The sequence below is a fragment of the Rhodamnia argentea genome, chromosome 7 (genome assembly GCF_020921035.1).
Source record: "Rhodamnia argentea isolate NSW1041297 chromosome 7, ASM2092103v1, whole genome shotgun sequence".
Classification (NCBI taxonomy): Eukaryota; Viridiplantae; Streptophyta; class Magnoliopsida; order Myrtales; family Myrtaceae; genus Rhodamnia; species Rhodamnia argentea.
In genome coordinates, this window is record NC_063156.1 from 26,206,274 (window position 1) to 26,227,448 (window position 21,175).

Below are 21,175 nucleotides of genomic sequence, written 5' to 3' on the forward strand. Positions count from 1 at the left end.
TTCGGGCATGACCCGAGATGGAATCTACGACGAGGGTGGCAACTAGTAAGTGGCGAAATGACTCTAGTAGCCCCGGCGTTGCGCACGTGGCAAACTGAGAGTTTTTTTTTTTTTTTTTTGGGTCGAAGCAAAATGAGAGTTGGAATCCTCTAATTTTAAGAGAAAATGAGGTCACCACTAAGTTATCGTTAGTTGTGATTAACGTACGGGCAGCGAAAAAATTATCAAAAAAAATTATAAATCTATTAGAATTGCACCAATTTGGTTATATTTTTTTTTCTTAATTAGATCATAAAATTTTGTATTTGTGTCAATTCAATCCATCCGGCCACAAATCTTTTTTCTTCTCCAATTAAGCCCTAAATTTTTTGTATTTGTGTCGATTCGGTCCATCCGACCATTTTCAGCTAGAAATCGCCGACGTGGCATGATCGATGTTGACGTGAATAAGTTTTAAATAATGTTTTGATATTTTTGAATATTTTATTTATTTTTCCTTTTCTTATTCTTTTTTCCCTTCCTTCTTCCTCCAAAAAAAAAAAGGAAAAACAAAATAAAAAATCAGAAAAATGTTAAAGTATCATCAAAATTATCCACGTCGGTGCTAGTTACACCACATTTGCGATCCCGACCAAAATAATTTGAATGAACTGAATAGACACAAATGAAAAATGTTTATAGCTCAATTTTCAAAAAAAAAAATAATTTAAGATTAAATTGGCATAATTGCGATAAGTTTATGACTTTTTTAGTAATTCTCTCGACGAGAGGGCCAATCCAGGCTCGACTGCTAAATGGGCAAGTTTGAGTAAATGTCTTACTGTTAACGTATTTTGACAATGTCATATAATTACATATTTTTGTCTTATCAATTTGAAAACGCACCTCAATTATTCAGATAATCAATTTGACTGTTCTAGAAAGGGTTAACTTTTTTTATCCTTTCTTTGCGGCTTTGTTTTGTAAAAGGGAAATTTTATATTCTTGAATCTTATTGAGTGTGATATTGGCCCACATCAACTAATCATCGAAGCACTTAAATTTTTCAGAGCGTGACCCCGAGTTACTCTTGAGCGGTGCATCTCAGGAGCTCTCAATGGGGATGGATATCACGGGATCTGACTACAAATAATTATGAAGAAAAGAAAGAAGAAAAAACTACAAATAATTAATTTTGGCAAAAAAAAAAAGAAAATTTACCTGTAGAAAATCTATCAAATATTCTTTTATATCTAGTAAAACATGGTTAACCAAAATAATTTTGAATTGACACGAATATAGGTGGACACATAGATTCGCATGTAATTTTTTCATAATTCATAGAATTTCGAGTGGTACTTTAAATTTCGACGGTAAAGCAAATTCATGTCTTTTATAGAACTGGACCCTAAATTGATTGGATTAACTTCTTAACAAATCAATTGCGGAATGCATCTCGATCGTTCGTTTATTAGTTCGGACACTGTTCAAGCACCAATAATTCATTTATTGATTTGACATTGTTCGAACATTTGACAACCTCTATAGAGTGCGATATCGATGCACCTCCTCAGCAAATCATCGGAGCACATAATTTCTTGCGTCTATCTAACTCTGCGGATGCACACGTTGAGGAGGATTTGACACACACAAAAAAAAAAAGGGTGCTCGGAAAGAAATAAAATAAAAACACAAGAACCTCCGAGTTACTCCTAAGAGGTGAATGTCTAGGAATCTAACTAAATATATCCAATTTGGCAAAAAAGAAAAAAAACCAATTTTGCTTGTCCAAAATTCAACAAAAAAACAAATAGAGTGAATGACTTGCCCTCGTATAGTCCGTAGAGCCGGAGAAGATCCTTGCCCAGCACGTCTCTCCAACTAAGTCAGCGAAAAGACATGACGGATTTCCTTGTCCCTTTGATAATTATTACAAGGAGACGACAACAAGTCCTTCTCTTTTCATTTAGACATATGTACGATTAGCACACTGTCACCTTTGAATGGTATACCCAAAAAAATAAGACAATTGAATTTTATGTATGGATACCAATTCAGTTTTAAATTTTTTGATTTTGTTAATTTAATCTTAGACTTTTGTATAAAATTCAAATGCAGTCATTTCAGCTACTTTTCGCTTAAAATTGATGACGTGGTGAAAATTAGCCTAAAAAATCACATCGGAATTTCACTCGAAGATTTAAAAGTAAAATGAAAAATTTTAAAATTTAAAACTAAATTGACTTATGTGTAACATATTTAAGATTGATCGGGTAATCTTTCGAGTCTTCAATCGGACGAGTGGCTTACAATGTTGTTTATTTTCTTTTGGGTACGACAATGACAACCCTTCATTTCTTTCTCCCCAAGCAAATTTCAGGCGCATAAAAATAGTGAAGTCGATTTGAATTCGTCTTTGTGAAAAACGATTGTTAAGTCATTTCGAATGCTGTCGAGAGAGACAAGACAACGACCGGCAACCGCAAGTCTTGACATATTTTTTAGCCAGGTCAAATCACAAGATGATTCGGGTGGAATCTTCTTCTTGTTTTTTTTTTTGGGTTTCGTACACAACGTTTCTTTGAAAGAGTTACGGCCCATTTGATCAGGCCTCGGTTGAGAAAATTTTACGCGGACTTAGTTCACAAGTGAGATTTACAGGACATAACAAATCACAAATATAAAAACGGCCCGAAACTTATGATTTTATTAGGACTCAAACGTACGTTTCACAAATCTTCGAATCCGATTGGCTAATCCTAAAATTTGAATGGTATTATAAGTCCACCATTTAAATTTTCTTCTCAATTTTCACCTACCATGATTCTTTGTATCTAAACCACGAAATAAGTACATATGACGGGAACACGACAGGTCACGATCGAGGACTTACTTCTCCGAAAAACTATAGAAATTGCTCATATAATTGAGATGTGATGGACAAAACAAATCACGATAGAAAAGCAGCTTCAAATTCCATAGGTCCTACAAATTTTCAAAATCAGATTGGGATGGACTAATAATTTGTTTTTCTTTGGTTTCTTACTTTTCTTGGCCAAGTGCAGCACGTGATTGAATTTTGGCTCCTTCTGTTCCATACGACTAAACTTTTTTTATTTTTTATATTTCGGTAATTATCTTTGAATTCCTTTTTTTTTTTTTTTTGGTTGTTGTTTCTGGTGTGATCTCAATGCAACAGTGTCCGGTCCAAGAACCTTCTTGCCGTTTTGTGCGTGGCCGCGGGCAGAATGAGAATCCCTTCCTCGATCCAACGGCTAAAACACGACACTCCTGTCTTGACTTTCCATCAATCAAGCGACAGCAATTAGTGAAGTCACTTCACAAATTACAGCTTTGTAAGTTCGCCCTTTGATATTCTTTTTTTTTTTTTTTTCTAAAAAGTGTTTGTTTAAATAAATATTTTATTTTATTTTTGAGAATCTATTTGTAACACGTTTCAGCTAAATTTCCGTTCCATTTTTTTTTTTGAGGGGGGACAATATTGTTTGAACCAATCGGGTGATTTGCAGTTTGAAATGATTTGTTTGTTATTATTTCTTGGACTTTGATTAATACCCAAAAAGAAAATGAAAGAAAACTTCTCGTCCAAAGCTCGCTTTTGCATTCTTGTGACTCGTCCGTAAAGTGGAATGACTTTTTTTCAAGCGGTTCTCGCCAATGTCTAGATTTCAATAGCGAGTCGATGGAATCAGGCTTTAATATCAAAAAAAAGATAAAGTTGAAAACATAATAGGAAATAAAAATACAAAATTAGAAAAAAAAAAAATAAGATCCCTTAATACAAAATAAATAAATTAGATTAAAATTTTTCTAAAACTAATTTTTAAATATAAATGTAAATTTAAATTGAATTTAAAATAGGCTTAAATTTTACAAAAAAACTATTTTTTTAAAAAAAGGGGGGAACTGTGATGAGATTTTTTTCAAAATTTTTGCTTTTGTCAATCTTAATTTTTTTAATTTTTAAAATTTTAAATTAAAATCTAAATATTTTTTATTTCCCCATTTCTTAAATTTTTAATTTTTTATTAAATTTCTTAAATAAAAAATTTAATTTAATAAAATTAGTTTTAGAATTTTAAAATTGAATTTTAATTTATTTTAATTTTTTTAATTTATGTAAAGTTGAAATCTAGATTTTTTTTAAAAAAAAAATATAAAAAAAAAATAAAAAAAAAAAAAAAAAAGTAAGAAAAGTATTTGTTTTTTTGAATAAATTTAATTTTTTAAATATATCCTAAATTTCCCCATAGTAGGTTGCTAGAGGAGCTAGTCACTTCAGCTCATTCGGGAGAAAACAAACGAAAAATGACGTAGTAATGTTTGAATTTTGACCAAATGTGCAATATCATCCATCAAATTTAACTCAATATACAATGTCGTCCCTAAATTTTTAAATTATTCAATGTGATGCTTGGACTTTTGATGTATGTTCAATTCAATCTCTATATTTTAGTTCAAGGGCTAAATTATAACATATATAAAAAAGTTCAGAGACTACATTTAAAAGAATTAAAAATTCAAAGAACATATTACATATTGAGTTAAAGTTCAATGAGACATTATCCCAAAAACAAATGGCATGAACAAGATATCATGGTGAATTCTTTTTACAATGAGGAAACCTATCGATCCGGACACTTGAAACATCGCGCTAATCTAATATGGTCCAATATTGAATCATTTGTATTTGGTGGTGCGGCTCTTTGTAAAAAATTCGTGTTTAAAATCACTAATCAAATCGATTTACTTCTAATACTGAAATAATATGACCGGCCTACGATCAAACTCTCTACTAACGAAACAGATTTTCTCCAGGAATGTCCGCAGTGTTCTGGCCTGAAAAACCAAATTGAATGTCCGTAACTCAAAGCAACGTTATCTTCGGATATTTCCAGAATCACTCGCTCGTACATATCAGGGAAGCAAACAACATATGGACGTCACGCATGACGTCTAGATTGCATTATTGGCGGACTATCACGGGACATATGACGTAATATATGCAGGACCCTGGTTTGTCTTTGACCACATAAAAGAAGTGCGAATAACGTCTAATACTGCTATTCAAGTCTTTTGTTGCGTTGCTCTTCATTTGTTCCGAAACGACGAATCTTTTGCATGCGCTCGCTTGCATGTGGAGGACCAGTTCGCGAAAGCCCTCTCGCTGTCGTCGAACGAAACAACGTAGAAGAGCGAAAAGCGAGACGTTACAAAAACGTCCTCGTCCCGCATAATAATTTTGGCATTGGCCACGACCATTCGATTCCCATCACAAGCTTTGCGATTGCGATCAGATATAAGTGAAGCTGAATCGGGTTGCGATCGAGAGGCTTGACTACCTATTGACATCGGTTTTTACGAATTGGACGTGATTGAGAGAAAATCCAAAGTTTGTTACCGTGAAAGAGATGACGCTTGGTCATGAAAGAGCTCATTACGGAGAAGTGGTGATGGTTGGGCTTCATTCACAAGAGATTCTTGTAATACCTCAACCATAATTGATATCGAAGTCAAGTACCATGTTAAAAAAAATTTTTTATTTTGAAAATAGGTGAATTGCAAAGGAAATTGCCGAACTCGTTTCTCTGCGACTTTGATGTATACCCTGAAGGTGTATTTGTTAAGAACAAAAATAGGGGGGAAGTAAATACCTAGGACAATGATCGTCATCATGCATCATGACATCAAAGGTCTATAAATTCTCAGAACTTTTTGAATTTATGAGATGTTATGTATCATTTGCGTTTGAAAGAGAGAAGTCTACAGGTTATTTTTAGGCTTCTTAACTATTTTCTCTTTCAAATCCATTTTTGGAACAAAAATTTATTCTAAAAATAGAAAAATTGTTAAATATAAAAAATGTTATTAATACAAAATCTTCTTCAAAAATTTTATTTCATTTTTAATTTTAAAATAAATTTTTATTAGAAGATATATTTACTTTTAAAAAAAAATTTTTTTTATTTTTTAAAATAGAATGGTTATCATGGGGATCGCGCCCTTATCATATGGATAGGGAATGGGTAGGGGGGCGATTACATTATTGCCACCAATCCCTCGCTGTCATGAGATTGTGCTACCGCAACTCTTCCACCACCTCCTCCTCCTCCTCTTCTGTCTCCTTCATGCAAATCCAAGATGGTGGATCGCACAAATTTGAGGTCGACTACTAGGCACCGAAGGTCGAGATCGAGATCCAGAGAGATTGGCAGACAAAACTCCTTTCTAACATAACGTTTTCTGATTTACTTCATCGTTTGTTTTTCTTTGGTTTGGCATGTTCCGATAATGAATTGGCATATTCTCGTGGCATACATAGCATGGAAATAGAGAAGCTAGAGCTAAAATAAGAAAAATCAAAGTTGCTCCCGAAGTCCTTACTGTGAGAACCTCAACATCTCTAGTTGGACCTAAATCTAATTCCGAGCCCATCAACATATCTAGTTGGTTTCATATTCATTCAAAAACTTAAATCAATGAGTTATGAGTCAACTAAAATATATTGACCACCCCACACGATATCGATTCTCCAATGTGGGACTTTTTAACGCAACTCACACATGCATCTTAATGAATCTCAACAATCTCCCCATCTCGATAAGTCCTCGTTTTAATTAGATAAGTATTACGTCCAACTAACAACATGCTTATATAAAAGTAAGATGGATAAAATCTATACGTGGGATCAATATAACCAAACTAGAAGGAAGATCAATATACACGGTGCTTGTTCCCGAAATAGATAACTAGAAGAACAATAATTTGGGTCTTATCATCAAATCAAGCTCAATTATCGCATCGGTTGAGTGTGCTTAGACCTCGATTAGACAAGTTGCCGCCCAGTTCAATGAAGTATTTGGGCTTTCATAATGCTCATTGGGTTTTCACCTTCTCCTTTGCCTACCCAAAAACCCCGCCCACATCCAATCCTTTTCCTCCCCCAATCTTAAAAGGAGCAACACCAGGCGCATTGGGAACGACCCGCCAAAATCGATGCACCGAACGATGAGACGAATTCTTATTGGACGTTCACGATGGCCCGGTTCGTGTACCCTGCTCTTGTGCCTAATCGCGATAGACCTTATGCTAGAGCTATGCAATTAGAAATGAAAAGAATGGTGCTTAAAGAAAGGAGATATCGCGAATCAATGACGAGCTTCGCTTTTCGGGAAGCGTCTAGCCATCATACTGCACCTTTTTCCCTTTTTTTTCTTATCACTTAAAAAGTTAAAAATGTTAGAAGCAATACATATTTGACGCAATTAATTAATTAATTAATTTTTTTTTTGGGACAAAAGCATCGCGATGAATTTTAGAGCTGATCTTCAAAGCAAATCGAAGGCGGAGCCTACTTCTTTCAAGGCCCAGAGATAGCGGGCCCGCTAAGGGCCCAAAACCGCCGGTTCCGCGGTACGACGACCTAAAGCATATTTATTATTTCCTTCTTCCGGAAGCTGAATCGCTACTGATTTGGACCGTCGATTTCAGGGGACGGCACGGAGACCGTTGGTTCGGTCCAGCAAAACCCCAGTGCGTTTGAGAAAGTACTAGAAGATTGCTTGCACTTGCAGCGCATAAAAGCACCGAGCGGGGGGGAGAGAGAGAAACGGTGACGACGCTTGCTCCATCTCGCTGCTCTAGGGTTTGTCCGATAGATTTTCTGCTTTTCATTTCGGGTCAACCATGAGGTAAGCTTCGTCCTTCGCTCTCTGGTGCTTCCTTGGCATTTCTTTCTTAGTTGGTTCAGTTGAAGTACGCGTTACAGATTCCTTCAGCTGTAGCTCTAGCTGAAACGCATCGCGATTTGGCCGCTTCTGTATGTTTCGTGGCCTGTCGCTCTGACCGGTGATTAGAGCGTCTGGTTCTGTCTTCCTTTTGATCGTCGTTCGTTTTGGTTACGGATCGAGCTGAAGTGAGGGGAAAAATAATTAGGGCTTTTTGACTAACCGTGTTGTCTCTCCAAGGAATAAAAAGGTTGCTTTTTTTCTCGTTTTCCTTTAAAAACTTGTCAATGATATGGAACTTTAGGTAGGCAGTTGTGTTTGGTAAAATGGGAAAGGTGATTAATTTGCTCTGAAGCAGTAGTTTGTTTGAAAACAAGGTTGTGTTTCTTTTGTTTCCCTTCAAAATACTAAGCAATGGTATCGGTAGGCAGTTTGTACTCGGTAAAAGTAGATTTTTTTTTTTTAGGGAACGGTCCTGCTTCTGGATGTCTGCGCTGATTCTGTGGAGCGTGTGAGATTTTTCTCCATCAGAATTTATGGTTCTTGGTCCCTTGAGTGACCCTCTGTAGCTTGCTTTGTATATGGACCTCTTAGGTGTGATTGAATCCACCTGTAGGGGAGTCGTTGCTTGTAACATGTGGATTCGGCGCTTGGGTTAACTTCACTAGATTGGGATCTTTACACCGTGCACGAGTTTTGGAAAATTGTCTTTCTTTCTTTGTCTTTGATTGACCTCTACTTATAGTTACTTAAAACCTTGTAGTCGGCATCCAGAACTGAAGTGGGCACAGAGGAAAGACAAGGTCTTCATTACGGTGCTTCTGCCAGATGCTAAAGATGCAAAGGTCAATCTTGAGCCGGATGGCATTTTCACCTTTTCTGCCAAGGCTGGAGCTGAAAACCATCCTTATGAGCTGAAACTGGAGCTTTTTGATAAGGTTAATGTGGAGGTAAGGAGACCGTATTTGCTAATTATAATGCATTTTCCATTATACACTAGGCCTATGTTCTTGTGCATCTGTTCAGCATTTTATTCAAATGTGGCCGTGATCTGGATGCTGCTTTTAGCACAGCCTTTTAATGGTTGCCATATTAAGCTGCTTCGGTGCACTACAGTTTCTCCTGCCATTGTTGGTTGAAGGACATCACTACTTAATTCCTGAGCGATAAAAAAAAAACCTCTCTTTCGCTCACTCTTGTTTGCTATACTGGAAGCTTCCGTGGTTAGTTCAGAAGGCGAATTGTGAATTACTGTCAGATATTGGGATGCCAAGCTATGAAGTAATGTTGTTATTTCTGATTATGTGCTATTCTTTCAATTTTATTATCTAGGAGAGTAAAATCAATATTGGAGTTAGGAACATCTTCTGCATATTGGAGAAGGCAGAGAAAGAATGGTGGAAAAAGCTGTTGCGAGGAGATGGCAAGCCACCTCACTATGTCAAAGTAGACTGGGACAAATGGGTGGATGAAGATGAAGACACTGGTATGAAGTCGTAGATGCTTCGTTTCCTCATCTGAGATGGATTTAAGTTGGAAAATACTGATGTTTTGACTGTTTCTGACTATAGGAGGAGGTATGGGTGACTTGGATCTCGGGGGCATGGACTTCTCGGTAGGATGTTTTTAACCTTTTGATTTTTGTGTGGTAAAACTTGATCGGCTTTGTTTCTATCTAATAATTACTGGTTCCAATTCTCAGAAATTTGGCGGGATGGGAATGGGAATGGGTGATGGGATGGGAATGGGAATGGGAATGGGTGATGGGATGGGAATGGGAATGGGAATGGGTGATGACATGCCTGAAATGCCTGACGACTTTGAAGACAGTGATGATGAAGGTAATGCATGATGTTCTCTTTTATGGACATAGAATTGCGTTTCTTTACCATTGATTTTTTTTTTTAAATGATGGAAATAATTGTATGACCCTGTTCTTCATATGCGATTTTTGCAATGTCAATCAATGTTGTTTTCAGAGACATTTCTGGTCGTTTTCATGCAAAATTTCTCCGTTGGCTGCTTTTACTCATGTATGAATGTTTGTGTGTTCTCTCATCTAGAAGTCACAAAGCCGGGTGAGTCAAGTGCCGGTGAGGCAGAAGGAGCTGGAAAAAAAGAAGATGAAGCTGGGAAGAAGGAAGGAAGTCACTGAACCCAGTGCATGATTTCCATAGTAGCTAGGAATGTCATGGTGTTACAATCTTTAATGTAACAGTTTCTGGATGATTTTTCCAGTATCTACTGGTGGGTTGATGTCTGTTTTTTACCTCACATAAATCATGATGTTAAGCTATATTTGGCGAGTAGCGGCAGCTCACAGGTAAAATGTTTGATGAGATGTTTGACAATGTATTTGATTGCGACTTGATGGTAATATGATTTTCCCTTCGGGACAGTTGGACTCTGGTCTCTATATTGGCCATGCGTTATATGTTATTTCATTTGGGGACCTTAAGGTAAACACTTTGGTGCCCATAATGCTGTATCAAATCGGTTTGATTACAGTCCATAATCTGAATTATGGGATCAGAGTGGAATGTTACTGTAATCTTAATTATGGGATCAGCGTGGAATGTTGATTGCATTTTCGGGTGTTGCCGACCTCGAGAGCATGGAATGATACATATGACATGACAGATATTATCTATGAGTGCATTTATATTTTTTAATTTCATTTTTGCGAAGAATGAATGATTTAGAAAATATTTTCGTAAAACAATCGTTTGTGTTGCTTCGTCTATGAAAAATTTGGTAATGAAAATAGTTTTTATTGATTGATTATGTGGATGTATACGAATGTAGCCTCTGTTCCAGAATGAGTTCATATGCTTTATCCTCGTGGTAATATCTTTGTAGTAATGCAGATGCCCGAAATGTTGTAACCAGGGTCTGTCCAAAAAATGAAAAATCTCTGCGTTTATATCCATATTTATGAAAATATTTATGTTGTCAACAATATGACAGCATACTCCCCTCAAGTTTGACGATCTGAAATGAGATGGCCCGGCTCCGAAGAACAATCCGAAACACTCGTAAACCAGAGAAGAGGTGGCCTTAAATTTCTAACTAGAGCAGCGAGAGGGATCCAAGATCCAAGAGAGCAGTGGGTCCTATGACCCGGCCCGTCAACAGGGAATCCGGGGACATTAATTATGCGATCGAAATCAAAATCTATCAAATCAAATAGCCGTTGAGATCTCAACGGCTAGTCCACGACGAGCACTCTCTCTCTCTCGCGAATTGAAATCGAAACACACTCACTCACTCCCGATCCTGATCCCAATTGATAAAAGCAAACGCTCCGTCACCTGAACCTTCCCATCTCCTCAACTCTCTCTCTCTCTCTCTCTCTCTCTCTCTCTCTTCTCTCTCACAGCTGTCTCAGGTCTCTCCAGATCGTCTTCAAGTTGAGAAAAGGTAAAGAGTTGCTTAGCGAGTTCCCGCAAATTGAGTTAAAAGTTTCCTCTTTTAGACTGCACGCGATTTTTTTTGCTTGAAGAAAATTCAGGAACAAACAAAACCCACTTGGCTAAAATTGGGAACAATCGCACTCCAATTCGCATAAAGCTACTTGCGATTTGCACTTGGGTAGCTTTTCTTCACGTTTTGCTGCTAAATTCCTATATCAGCTTCTCTTCTTTCGCAGCTCGGCCGAAGAACACATTTGTTTGGTTCTTTTTTTCTCTTTTCCGGAAAAATTGAAGTTTATGTATCATGAGAGGCTAATTTCAAGTGGGTTTTGTTCTTGCAGATGAACGACCTAATGACGAAATCCTTCATGAGCTATGTTGACTTGAAGAAGGAGGCCATGAAGGACCTCGAGGCTGGCCCGGACTATGACCTCGAGATGTCGGCGTCGAAGACCCAGATGGACACTAACATGGGGCTCTTCCTGGAAGAGGCAGAGAAGGTGAAGCAAGAGATGGGCCAGATCCGTGAGGTTCTGGGCAGGCTCCAGGAAATGAACCAAGAGAGCAAGACCCTCCACAAGCCAGAGGCGCTCAAGTCCCTCAGGAGCCGGATCAACGCGGACATTATGGCGGTCCTGAAGAAGGCGAGGACAATACGGTCGCAGCTGGAGGAGATGGACCATGCAAACGCGGCAAATAAGAGGCTCTCAGGATGCAAGGAAGGGACCACCGTGTACCGGACCCGGTTGGCAGTGACCAATGGGCTGAGGAAGAAGCTGAAGGAGCTGATGATGGAGTTCCAGGGGCTGAGGCAGAGGATGATGACCGAGTATAAGGACACTGTGGGCAGGCGTTACTATACTGTGACAGGCGAGTACCCAGATGAGGAGGTCATTGAGAAGATCATTTCTAATGGTAAGTAAGTCTAGGTTTTCTGGTTTGATGGTGTTGATTTAGAGTTTTGTCGTATTCAGTTGATAATGTGGAAGCCTTGTTATGTGCTATATTGCTGATTCTAACGTACTTTTGCTGCCTATTTGAATGGGAGTGAGGAATTAACGTGATTTGGTTCGGTGAAGCAAGCACATGGAATGAGTCCTCTTTAAACTGGATGATCCAAATAATAGCTACCTGCTATGGATTTATCTTGCCTTTGGGTTCTAAAGTTTATAGTTCGTAGAAGAATTTTGGCAGTTTGATTATGTGGGATTAAACCAAAGTAAGTTCCTTTTTCGGGTTTTAGCTAAAATCTTTGTTTGCTAACACTAGGTCAAATTAGTGGGTTTGATGTTGTTTCATAGTAAACCAGTCCTTAACAGATGAAGGACTCTGCATTAGTCTGGTTGCTCGCTTTGATCGGGTCATTGTTTGCGCGTTTTGTTATAAATTCATCCCACCCTAGTGAGTTTTGCATTCAATCTTTCAAACTATTGCTATTTGTTTGCTGCATCAGGAGGCGAGGAGTTTCTTGGCAGAGCGGTACAAGAGCACGGGAGGGGCAAGGTAGTGGAGACAGTGGTCGAGATCCAGGACCGATACGATGCGGCCAAGGAGGTGGAGAAGAGCCTGCTGGAGCTGCACCAGGTGTTCCTGGACATGGCGGTGATGGTGGAAGCGCAGGGCGAGAAAATGGACGACATCGAGCACCACGTGATGAGCGCCTCGCACTACGTCAAGGACGGTACCAAGGACCTGAAGACCGCGAAGCAGTACCAGAGGAGCAACCGGAAGTGGATGTGTCTCGGGCTGATACTTCTACTGGTGATCATCCTAGTGATCGTGATTCCGATCGCCACGAGCTTCAGCCATTCTTGAAGTGGCTATTGTTGTCCTTAGAGTCGGAGGATCTGACGCTCCGTGGTCCGCCGTCTGCCATTCTTGAAGTGTGATTGTTGGGTGGAGGTTGGAGGATCTAATGCCCCGTGATCCGTCTTCTGCTTGTTTTTTTTTTTCTCTTCTTGTGAGATCCTAAAGATTGAAGTGATTTGGATGTTGCAGAGAGAAGTTGGTCCTTCCTATTGGGACTAATGAAGTATGTTGTGTGTAGTGTAAATTCATTCATTCTTTGTGATATGACATGACAATTTACAGGAAAACTAATGTTCCGGCTCTAGCATTGTTCCGACTTCTAAGCAGTCTTCTTGTTTCCGATCTGTCTTTCCCGATGAAGATCCGATCACCCGATATGATACCCGCTTCGGAACTCGATTTTCATGGAATGGGTTTTTTCGCCATGCTGATTTTACTCGCTTTCGCAGGCTCTGCTTGCAGAACCTGCAATGTTCCTTGTGGAGATACTCTGCTTAGGGCTTGAGCTTAACAGAAGTGACATAGGTGACTCTTATTTTAATTTTCGGAAAAAGAGTAATTTCTTAAAATGAAAATTCAGAAATATATTGTGCTGCCGGGGTCCCACACGCTATAAACTCCATACACATTATCTAATGCCTGCAAAACCCTAAAAACCCTAAATCGAGTTCCTCGCTCAAGAAAGGCAGCTGAGGCTAGCTGAGCGGAGCTCGGAGAGAGCAAGATGGAAGAAGCCATGGATATGGAAGTGGAAGGACGACAGTCTCCGTCCAGCTCAGAGCCGAAAGACTTTTCCTTCCGAAGATTGGGGCTCAGAAATTCGATCCAGACGAACTTCGGCGACGACTACGTCTTTGAAATTACTCCCAAGTGCGTGTCTTCTCACTTGCCTGCTCAATTCCCTGTTCGATTCTCTCTGAAACTCGGAAATGATAGAAGTGAAATTTAGGCGATTCGAGAAGTGTGTTAAATTTTCCGAATTTGCGAGTTGAAACGAGCAGCCAGCGGTGTTAGTTTCTTGCTGTCTAATTAGGGTTTAATTTATGTATGGAAGGTTTGATTGGTCGCTAATGGGGGTATCGTTGTCGTCGAATATGGTGAAACTGTATTCCCCGACGACGGGTCAGTACTCTGGAGAGTGCAGGGGTCACTCCGAAACCATCAATGGCATTTCATTCTCGGGGCCATCCAGTCCCCATGTCTTGCACTCTTGCTCTTCCGATGGCACCATCCGAGCTTGGGACACCAGGTCTTTTAAAGAGGTACTCATCTATTTAGCTAGTGCCGCTTGCGCGTTGTAATGAATAAGGACATTGCTAGAAGTCGCTTACTTAGTGCTTTATTTTGTCCTAATTGGTAGTTTTGCATAATTGAATAATGCAGGTTTCATGCATAAGTGCCGGCCCCTCACAGGAGATCTTCAGCTTTTCATTTGGTGGTTCAAGTGACAGTCTTCTTTCTGCTGGATGTAAATCTCAGGTTTGCTTTGTTCTCTGCACATGGAGGCAATTTTTTCCTGTCTTTAAGATGACCTTTTGCAGCGGTTATTTGCTTCGGAAGTTTCTTCAGCTCATGAAAGCTTCCTCTTGGGTCGTGTTTATACTTGATATATGCTTGTGATGCATTTGGCCAACACTTTTTTGCTTCCCAACCTTTCTGCACCCTTTTTCACCACGTGTGGGCTTCGGACGACATGAAAATGACATGGGCTTCATCATGTCACGAGCTGACCTTTGTGTTGTGGCCTGGGTAGCAAGCCCTTAGACTATGTGTTGACTATCGTGCTCAATAGTGATCATTGAAGGATGGACTGATGGTTACAAATTTGAGATCGACGTTGAAGTTATTATGATTATCTTTAGTGTACTAAACGTCTTTCTTCTTCTTTTGCATGCGTCACCAGATAATCTTTTGGGATTGGAGAAACAAAAAGCAGGTTGCATGTTTAGAAGATTCCCATGTGGATGATGTTACCCAGGTTTGTCCTTAGGCACGCTCAGTATGTTCTTATGCCCATAGTAAGAGAATATCTGTTGTCCCATATATATCACAATGCCTGGACTTGTGTTATTATTTTATCCTTTCTACTGCTTCATGCTTTTTATTTTTTTTCTGTTAGGTGCACTTTGTCCCTCACCATCAAAATAAGCTTATTTCCGCTTCAGTGGATGGGCTGATATGTGTATTTGATACGGCCGGAGACATCAGTGATGATGAGCATCTGGAATCGGTAGGTGCAGCTATTAATTTTTAGTATTTTATTAAACTTGGACATTTGTGTGGGATTGATTTTCATGTCTATAAGCAGCATAGGTTGTTTAAAATTTTAAGCTAGGTGAAGGTTGATTTGATTGGAATTTGACGCCTGGGGTTATAGACTATGCTAAAATGTGCATAACTTCTACAAGAAAATTTGGCAGTGGATGCTTAGTGATCTTGGGTTTGAATTTTATTTGGCTAGTGTTAAAGGAGTTAACTACTATACTTAGATTTAGGTGTTTTTTCCTAATTACCTATTTGTTAGTTGGCTATAGTAGTAGAATTCTGTTTTTGGGCATAGAAGAAGACCAAGAAAGACTAGAGCCTTTGGTGTTTGTTCTCCTTTTGCACTGCTCCTCATTTTTATGCACTCTGAAGCACCCAATTCTCGGCGCTATCTACTTAAATGCTTGATCTAGAATGCTATGGCTCAGCGAATTTCTTTTAGTAAGTTTATGTTTGTTTATTCATTTAGGTAATTAATGTGGGAACTTCAATTGGGAAAGTGGGTATATTTGGACAGACATTCGAAAAGCTCTGGTGTTTGACGCATATTGAGACCTTAAGGTATCAATTTTCTTTTTGATGACCAGTGGCAGCTTCCATTAGTCCTCTAGAAATGGTTTTGTTGGATTATTAATTATATTTTTAGGATAAGCTGAATCATATCATTTAATGTTGAGTTTGCATCTGTTTAAAGAGGGTATGTGCATAGAAAAACTAAAGACTAGGCACGATATAGGGCCAATGAGATAAACTAGGCACGTAGGATAGACAACATAAAAGTTATTGTTTATATCAACCTCTTGTAAGTAGACATCTGAATGCAATAGCTTGAAAAGACGTCTTTCATTGTAGAATTATAAAATCTCGTGGGAGACATTGTTTTTAGTCCTATAGTGATCATCTATGTTGACTTGTCAATTGGATAAGCTGTTTTGTATATAAACTTTGAATTGTTGCCTCTGTAGCGTTTGGGACTGGAAAGACGGAACAAATGAAGCCAACTTTGAAGATGCCCGAACATTAGCATCTAATAGCTGGTCACTAGATCACGTAAGATTCTTTTTTCCGGACCGGTCTCTCTTTCCCTTGTTTATAAACAATACTCAAATGGTATCATTTAAAGAGCTGGAGCTGTAGTCTAGAAAGGTACACTTTCACTTGCCAGAAATGTAGGCTATGGAGCAAAGCTCAATCCTAAAGAGAACTTATTATTTGGATGATGAGTCAACTATGAATTCTTTGGCTCCCATTAGGCAAGTGATGTTGCACATTAGGTTCATTCGTTTCATGAAACAATAGTTGCACAAATATATTTCATGTTTGAGTGCGATTCTTTGCGAAGCTACGTAATGTACTTTGTACTAATAGTCCTTTACATCATATGGTGGTCAGAACTTTGTTGAACTGGAGCAAAGTTTACTTTTGTATACTTTCTGCTTACTTGGATACAGTTCCACTTTATTTTTGCTTTGTTCTATTTCTTGCTTTAATGAAAATACCTCTTCACTTGCTGCATGAATCTCTATTGAAGGGGAAAGAATGCAATCTTAATACATGGTAATTCACAGAAGGTGAAAGAACAGAGAGGTAAAAATACTAGAAAATGATCCGGAGCATGAACACAGAAGATGTTATCTAGAAGAAAATCAATTCGAGCTTCCACTGATTTTTCTATGATGGAAATGCGCCTCCAATCATTTTACATCTACCCTTGTTTCTTTTCATTTAAAAATGGTTGCAGTGGGTATCGAGATCTAGAAAAATAGTGGCACGTACCTATGGTCAAGTTTATCCCATTAGTTTTGGTTGATGTATCCCTGCTTGATTTACTTCTGTAGCTGGAATCATATTAGACACAATATCAAGTTTGGGCATTTACCTTTCTGATCTTAAGCGAGGTAGAACATGTTCTTATCCTGTCTTTGCAGGTTGATTATTTTGTAGACTGTCACTCGGCCGAAGAAGGTGAAGGCCTGTGGGTTATTGGTGGCTCGAATGCTGGAACTTTAGGGTACTTCCCTGTAAAGCACGAGGGAGGGGCAGCGATAGGATCCCCAGAGGCTGTTCTTGGAGGTGGCCACTCGGATGTAGTTAGGAGCATATTGCCTATGTCGGGCATGGCAGGGACAAGTTCCAAAACCCGAGGCATTTTCGGATGGACAGGTGGCGAGGATGGTCGCTTGTGTTGCTGGCTTTCTGATGACTCTCCCGCTACAAGTCGATCGTGGATGTCAAGCAATCTGATCTTAAGGTCATCAAGAAGTCACCACAAGAAAAATAGGCACCATCCTTATTAGCTTTCCATCAGATTTGCTTGTTTTGTTCTCATGTATCACTCCGCATCAACATGTGCCGATCGACCTGTATTTGATTGATTTTTTGAAGTACACGACACAGCGACCTGTGCTTGTATATCTTTTATTTCTCCATCATTAAGGTCAAATACCTTCTAGCAGGATTAACTTGTCTTAGACGCTTGAAGATGGACTCCAGCTTTAGAAAGCATTGATGAAACTTAAATCATTGAAATGCCTTGGTATAAACTTTTAGGAAACAAAAACTAATTTTTACCGTTGAAGTAGGTAATATCTCTTCAGCGCCGTGTGAAACCTGATAACAAGGGCACTCACAGTCGAATACGCTATTCTTAAGTTGAGGATGGACGATCATCTCTCTAAAAGCAACAACCTTGTCATGTTGAACATGACTCGCTTCATTCAACAACGGTGACATCAAAATGTCAGGTTAAGTGATACTTGATCGAAGCATTAACATGTTTCACTCAAATGCTTAATTACTTCAAATAGATATTTAACACGGAAAGGAAAGAAACCTCAAAATCTTGCACAACATTGATCGAATACGCCACCTTTAGTAGATGAATCCCCAAGAACGAGATATCAGAATAACTCAAGCTGAACATTTCACATAAATTTCGGGCTCATAATGCCTGAAAAAAAAAAGCAGCAAACTTGCCCAACTTGCAACATCTCAGTTTGTTCAGCCACGGCCTCGCCCTCCACCTGTCACAGCAAAGCAGAATCCTTAGTCTCTATACTGTAGATTTCTTTATGAGATAGGCTCAAGTATTGGCCTATTCAACTCATAAGTGATGACATACAGTTCAACACCAAAATAATGGTGCCAATAAGACAATGATTTATATGCTGGCAAAATTCAAATCCTTAACCTTCACAGTATGCTTTTGGTCAGACACAAGGACAGATAAAAGTCTCATTGTCATTTTTTTTATTTTGTTTCATTTTTACTTCCCGTATTATTTTAACCCATCTCAGCACCAGAATTGTAGATCTTACCTCTGTTTCCACTTCCCTTCCCACCAGGTCCGCCTTTGCCTCGGCCTCCGCCAGCACCCTTGCTGCCCCCATCCTCGAGCCCACGCCCAATTCCTTTAGCTGGCCTTCCACCAGGACCGTCCTCTCTGCCTCTTCCTCTTCCACGCCCAACACCAGGTGGCTTTCTATCTGTACAAAGAAATGAAATGCAGGCAAAGTTAGAGCAATCTCAACTTGTTTTGAAATCAAAACAAGCAATTTAACACAGTCCTAGACAAGAAACTTGGAGACTTTGGACTAAAGCTTTTGGCATCAAATCAAATAAGGACCTATTTGCACGCTTATATCAAATTCACGACATATAATTGGTGCAGTAGTATTTATATGTTCACTTGTCTAGGATTCAGCTAGGAAATGTAAAAAGTTTTTCTCCTAATTAGCTGAAACATACCTGAGCGACTCTTGGTTTCTTCCTGCACTTTATCAATTACCTGAAAGGAAAATCAAATCGATCAGGTGACAAAAGTACATAAAACAACTACAGACAAAACCAGTGGGTCTACTCTTTGTTTGGTGAATCTCAAGCAATCAGTTTAGAACAAAAGAAATCAGTAAAAAGCCGCTTAAAAAGGGTTGGGAAAAAATTCAGAAACTCTTGCATTCTGTCTGATTCTTACAGGTATAGAGGATCTTAAAGAGGGATTGTTGTCCTATTAGCAACTTGCAGCTAGTACACTTTAAAAACCCAAGCAGTCATCGGTAACTGATGAACTTAAACTAATGAGCAACCCCTAGCATCATATATCAAGAAATTCAGATCAGCCAACGAGCCTTCAAGGCAATAGTCATCTCTCCACAAGAAAATTCTCTTTTCTCCCTATGAACTAAGGTGTATGAAGTTTCATATTTGGTTCTTTAAGCAAGGGCAATAGACCCTGTGAGTAGTCCATGTAAATCACATCATTGTTGCAAATCCTCTAATGTGAAAACAATTTACCTTCAGGCATGATACATGGATAACATGGACAAATAAAAACTACCATGGCTATTAAGAAACATCTAAAATCTTAATCTTTCCAAATTTTAAGAACTTTGAGGCACACTTACCTCATCCGGAACTCGGAGATATTTAATTGTATTTCCACGGATATAGCACTCAGGCATGCGCCAAAACCTATCTCCATCCTGCGGAGCAAATCAGGATATCATACATGACTCGTATTTCGCCTCGTTTTGTTGAAAGGGGAGCGGATGAACTCCATTTTCATAAAAAGAAAATTAACGTTATAATGAGCAAGGTAGGTTAAAGTAAAATTACTTTGGAGGTACAAATGACTTCACGGAGATGGATGTTCATCCATGTATCACAGTTGACCAGATGTCCATTGTAAGTTTCTCCATTCTTCAGTTCCACCAACTGTCAAGATGCCAAATCTTATTTTACTTAGGTCCATCACAAAGCACGATATGGGTTGTAAAACACAAACTTAACCAAAACGCTGTACATTCCAAGTGCAAACATAAACCCCCGAGCGCACGCGAGAGAGAGTCATTCTTACCATGGGGTGGCCTTGCGCAGTCTTGAGTAAAGAAAGAGGAAGCTGCAAACATCAAGCGACCACACATGAGAATTCAAAAAAACATTTTATTAAACTTCTGCTTTACTATGGACTCCTTTTGGTGGCCAAGAGTCACTGAGCAAGAGACAAAATTTCCATCACCAAATTACTCATCCTTAATCACTCCAACCATCGCAGAGGGCCTCAAGCCGACAAACAGAACAAGAATTCAAAAGAAAACAAAAAGCTACTTAATCCACGGTTTTTTTATCAACTCAAATCTACTAAGCAGCAAAACGAAGAATGAACAAGAAGAGCACACGTACCATCTCTTACGGTGAAAAAGAACGGAACACCCAACAAGAAACAAGACCTGCAAAACAAAACCCAAGTCAGAAGAGCCGCAGAGCTTTTCGACCAAATTTCAGGAGGGCTCTGAATCAGATCGGGGGTGGCAAACAACAGAGGAAAACCCTAACTTTCTTCCGGAGATCGCCGTGAAGCCAAGAACATGGTGGGCTTAAACCCTAAACCAACGCGAGAGGACAACACGTACCTTTGAAACAAGCGAATTCGAACAGGTCCCCACTTTCAGAAGCCACGAAAAAGGGGCGCTCCTTCGATCTTTCTCTTCCTTTTCCCCCTCCTTCGATCTCTCGCTTTGAAAGAGGGGAGAGAGAGATCAAGTGAAGACCTTTTGTGTTGTTTCTTTGTTTTCCTCCACTACTTGATTTGACTGAATACTCGAACGTAGGTGGAGTCGTGAAAACAGGAGGAGAAAATCTGGTCATAAATAAGCGGAAATCGAAAATTTATTGCCTGTTTTGGAATTTTTCTCCTAATGTCCGTAATTGATGTTCACTTATGAATCAGTTTATTTGTGAAAATACAAAACAAACTAGAGTCTTTTTTTTTTATTATTTTGGTCAAAAACGAACTAGAGTTCGTGGCTTAAAGATTTTGCATTTTTTTTTTTAAATTTTGGCGGCTTGAGTAATAGCCGGTCGATGAACTTGCGAATTGCGGAAGTATAGATGTACACTTAATAGTCTGTGCTTAGTATATCATTTGGATCTTTATGTGAACTAAGCTATGATCATAACAAA

At 38.9% G+C, this 21,175-nt stretch overlaps 4 protein-coding genes across 15 annotated transcripts; 3 read left to right on the forward strand and 1 right to left on the reverse strand.

Annotated features, from left to right (window-relative positions):
* Positions 1–7,524: 7,524 nt before the first annotated feature.
* On the forward strand, positions 7,525–10,120 carry LOC115742392 (uncharacterized protein OsI_027940). 9 transcript variants are annotated; one of them, XM_048282893.1, is made up of 7 exons: positions 7,573–7,691; positions 8,473–8,677; positions 9,060–9,213; positions 9,299–9,342; positions 9,430–9,438; positions 9,499–9,568; positions 9,791–10,120. In XM_048282893.1, the coding sequence occupies exons 1-7, from the start codon at positions 7,687–7,689 to the stop codon at positions 9,880–9,882; spliced, it is 579 nt and encodes a 192-aa protein (XP_048138850.1). In that variant the 5' UTR covers positions 7,573–7,686; the 3' UTR covers positions 9,883–10,120. The 9 variants fall into 9 exon arrangements, with proteins under 9 accessions (XP_030532503.2, XP_048138850.1, XP_048138852.1 ...); XM_048282895.1 differs by having other exon boundaries at positions 9,505–9,568; XM_048282897.1 differs by having other exon boundaries at positions 7,577–7,691; positions 9,505–9,568; positions 9,794–10,120.
* An 864-nt stretch (positions 10,121–10,984) lies between these two features.
* Positions 10,985–13,291, forward strand: LOC115742387 (syntaxin-related protein KNOLLE). Of its 2 annotated transcripts, none has more exons than XM_048283038.1 (3): positions 10,985–11,147; positions 11,482–12,055; positions 12,588–13,291. In XM_048283038.1, exons 2-3 carry the CDS (start codon positions 11,482–11,484, stop codon positions 12,953–12,955), a joined length of 942 nt encoding a protein of 313 aa, XP_048138995.1. In that variant the 5' UTR covers positions 10,985–11,147; the 3' UTR covers positions 12,956–13,291. The 2 variants fall into 2 exon arrangements, with proteins under 2 accessions (XP_048138995.1, XP_030532496.2); XM_030676636.2 differs by having other exon boundaries at positions 12,594–13,291.
* A 302-nt stretch (positions 13,292–13,593) lies between these two features.
* On the forward strand, positions 13,594–17,676 carry LOC115742384 (WD repeat-containing protein GTS1). Its single transcript, XM_030676632.2, has 8 exons — positions 13,594–13,819; positions 14,004–14,211; positions 14,333–14,428; positions 14,853–14,927; positions 15,069–15,179; positions 15,684–15,775; positions 16,180–16,264; positions 17,143–17,676. Exons 1-8 carry the CDS (start codon positions 13,674–13,676, stop codon positions 17,509–17,511), a joined length of 1,182 nt encoding a protein of 393 aa, XP_030532492.2. The 5' UTR covers positions 13,594–13,673; the 3' UTR covers positions 17,512–17,676.
* Positions 17,677–17,959: 283 nt separating this feature from the next.
* On the reverse strand, positions 17,960–20,768 carry LOC115742395 (probable U6 snRNA-associated Sm-like protein LSm4). Of its 3 annotated transcripts, none has more exons than XM_030676656.2 (8): positions 20,623–20,768; positions 20,396–20,441; positions 20,070–20,111; positions 19,829–19,927; positions 19,618–19,695; positions 18,962–19,001; positions 18,532–18,699; positions 17,960–18,237 (listed from the first exon to the last, which is right to left on the reverse strand). In XM_030676656.2, the coding sequence occupies exons 2-8, from the start codon at positions 20,396–20,398 to the stop codon at positions 18,215–18,217; spliced, it is 453 nt and encodes a 150-aa protein (XP_030532516.2). In that variant the 5' UTR covers positions 20,399–20,441; positions 20,623–20,768; the 3' UTR covers positions 17,960–18,214. The 3 variants fall into 3 exon arrangements, with proteins under 3 accessions (XP_030532516.2, XP_030532517.2, XP_048138702.1); XM_030676657.2 differs by having other exon boundaries at positions 20,396–20,442; positions 20,626–20,767; XM_048282745.1 differs by lacking the exons at positions 20,396–20,441; positions 20,623–20,768 and adding an exon at positions 20,232–20,258.
* Positions 20,769–21,175: the final 407 nt, after the last annotated feature.

Excerpts from the sequence above, each read along its gene's own strand:
- LOC115742387 (XM_048283038.1), top strand. The coding sequence starts at position 11,482 with ATGAACGACCTAATGACGAAATCCTTCATGAGCTATGTTGACTTGAAG. Across the intron at positions 12,056-12,587 it reads TGAGAAGATCATTTCTAATG|CATCAGGAGGCGAGGAGTTT; the intron begins GTAAGTAAGTCT and ends ATTTGTTTGCTG.
- LOC115742395 (XM_048282745.1), bottom strand. Across the intron at positions 19,928-20,069 it reads CTGCGCAAGGCCACCCCATG|TTGGTGGAACTGAAGAATGG; the intron begins GTAAGAATGACT and ends GCATCTTGACAG. Across the intron at positions 19,696-19,828 it reads AAGTCATTTGTACCTCCAAA|GATGGAGATAGGTTTTGGCG; the intron begins GTAATTTTACTT and ends TTTGCTCCGCAG.
- LOC115742392 (XM_048282890.1), top strand. Across the intron at positions 8,678-9,059 it reads TTGATAAGGTTAATGTGGAG|GAGAGTAAAATCAATATTGG; the intron begins GTAAGGAGACCG and ends TTTATTATCTAG. Across the intron at positions 9,569-9,790 it reads TGAAGACAGTGATGATGAAG|AAGTCACAAAGCCGGGTGAG; the intron begins GTAATGCATGAT and ends TCTCTCATCTAG.
- LOC115742384 (XM_030676632.2), top strand. The coding sequence starts at position 13,674 with ATGGAAGAAGCCATGGATATGGAAGTGGAAGGACGACAGTCTCCGTCC. Across the intron at positions 14,212-14,332 it reads ACACCAGGTCTTTTAAAGAG|GTTTCATGCATAAGTGCCGG; the intron begins GTACTCATCTAT and ends TGAATAATGCAG. Across the intron at positions 16,265-17,142 it reads ATAGCTGGTCACTAGATCAC|GTTGATTATTTTGTAGACTG; the intron begins GTAAGATTCTTT and ends CTGTCTTTGCAG.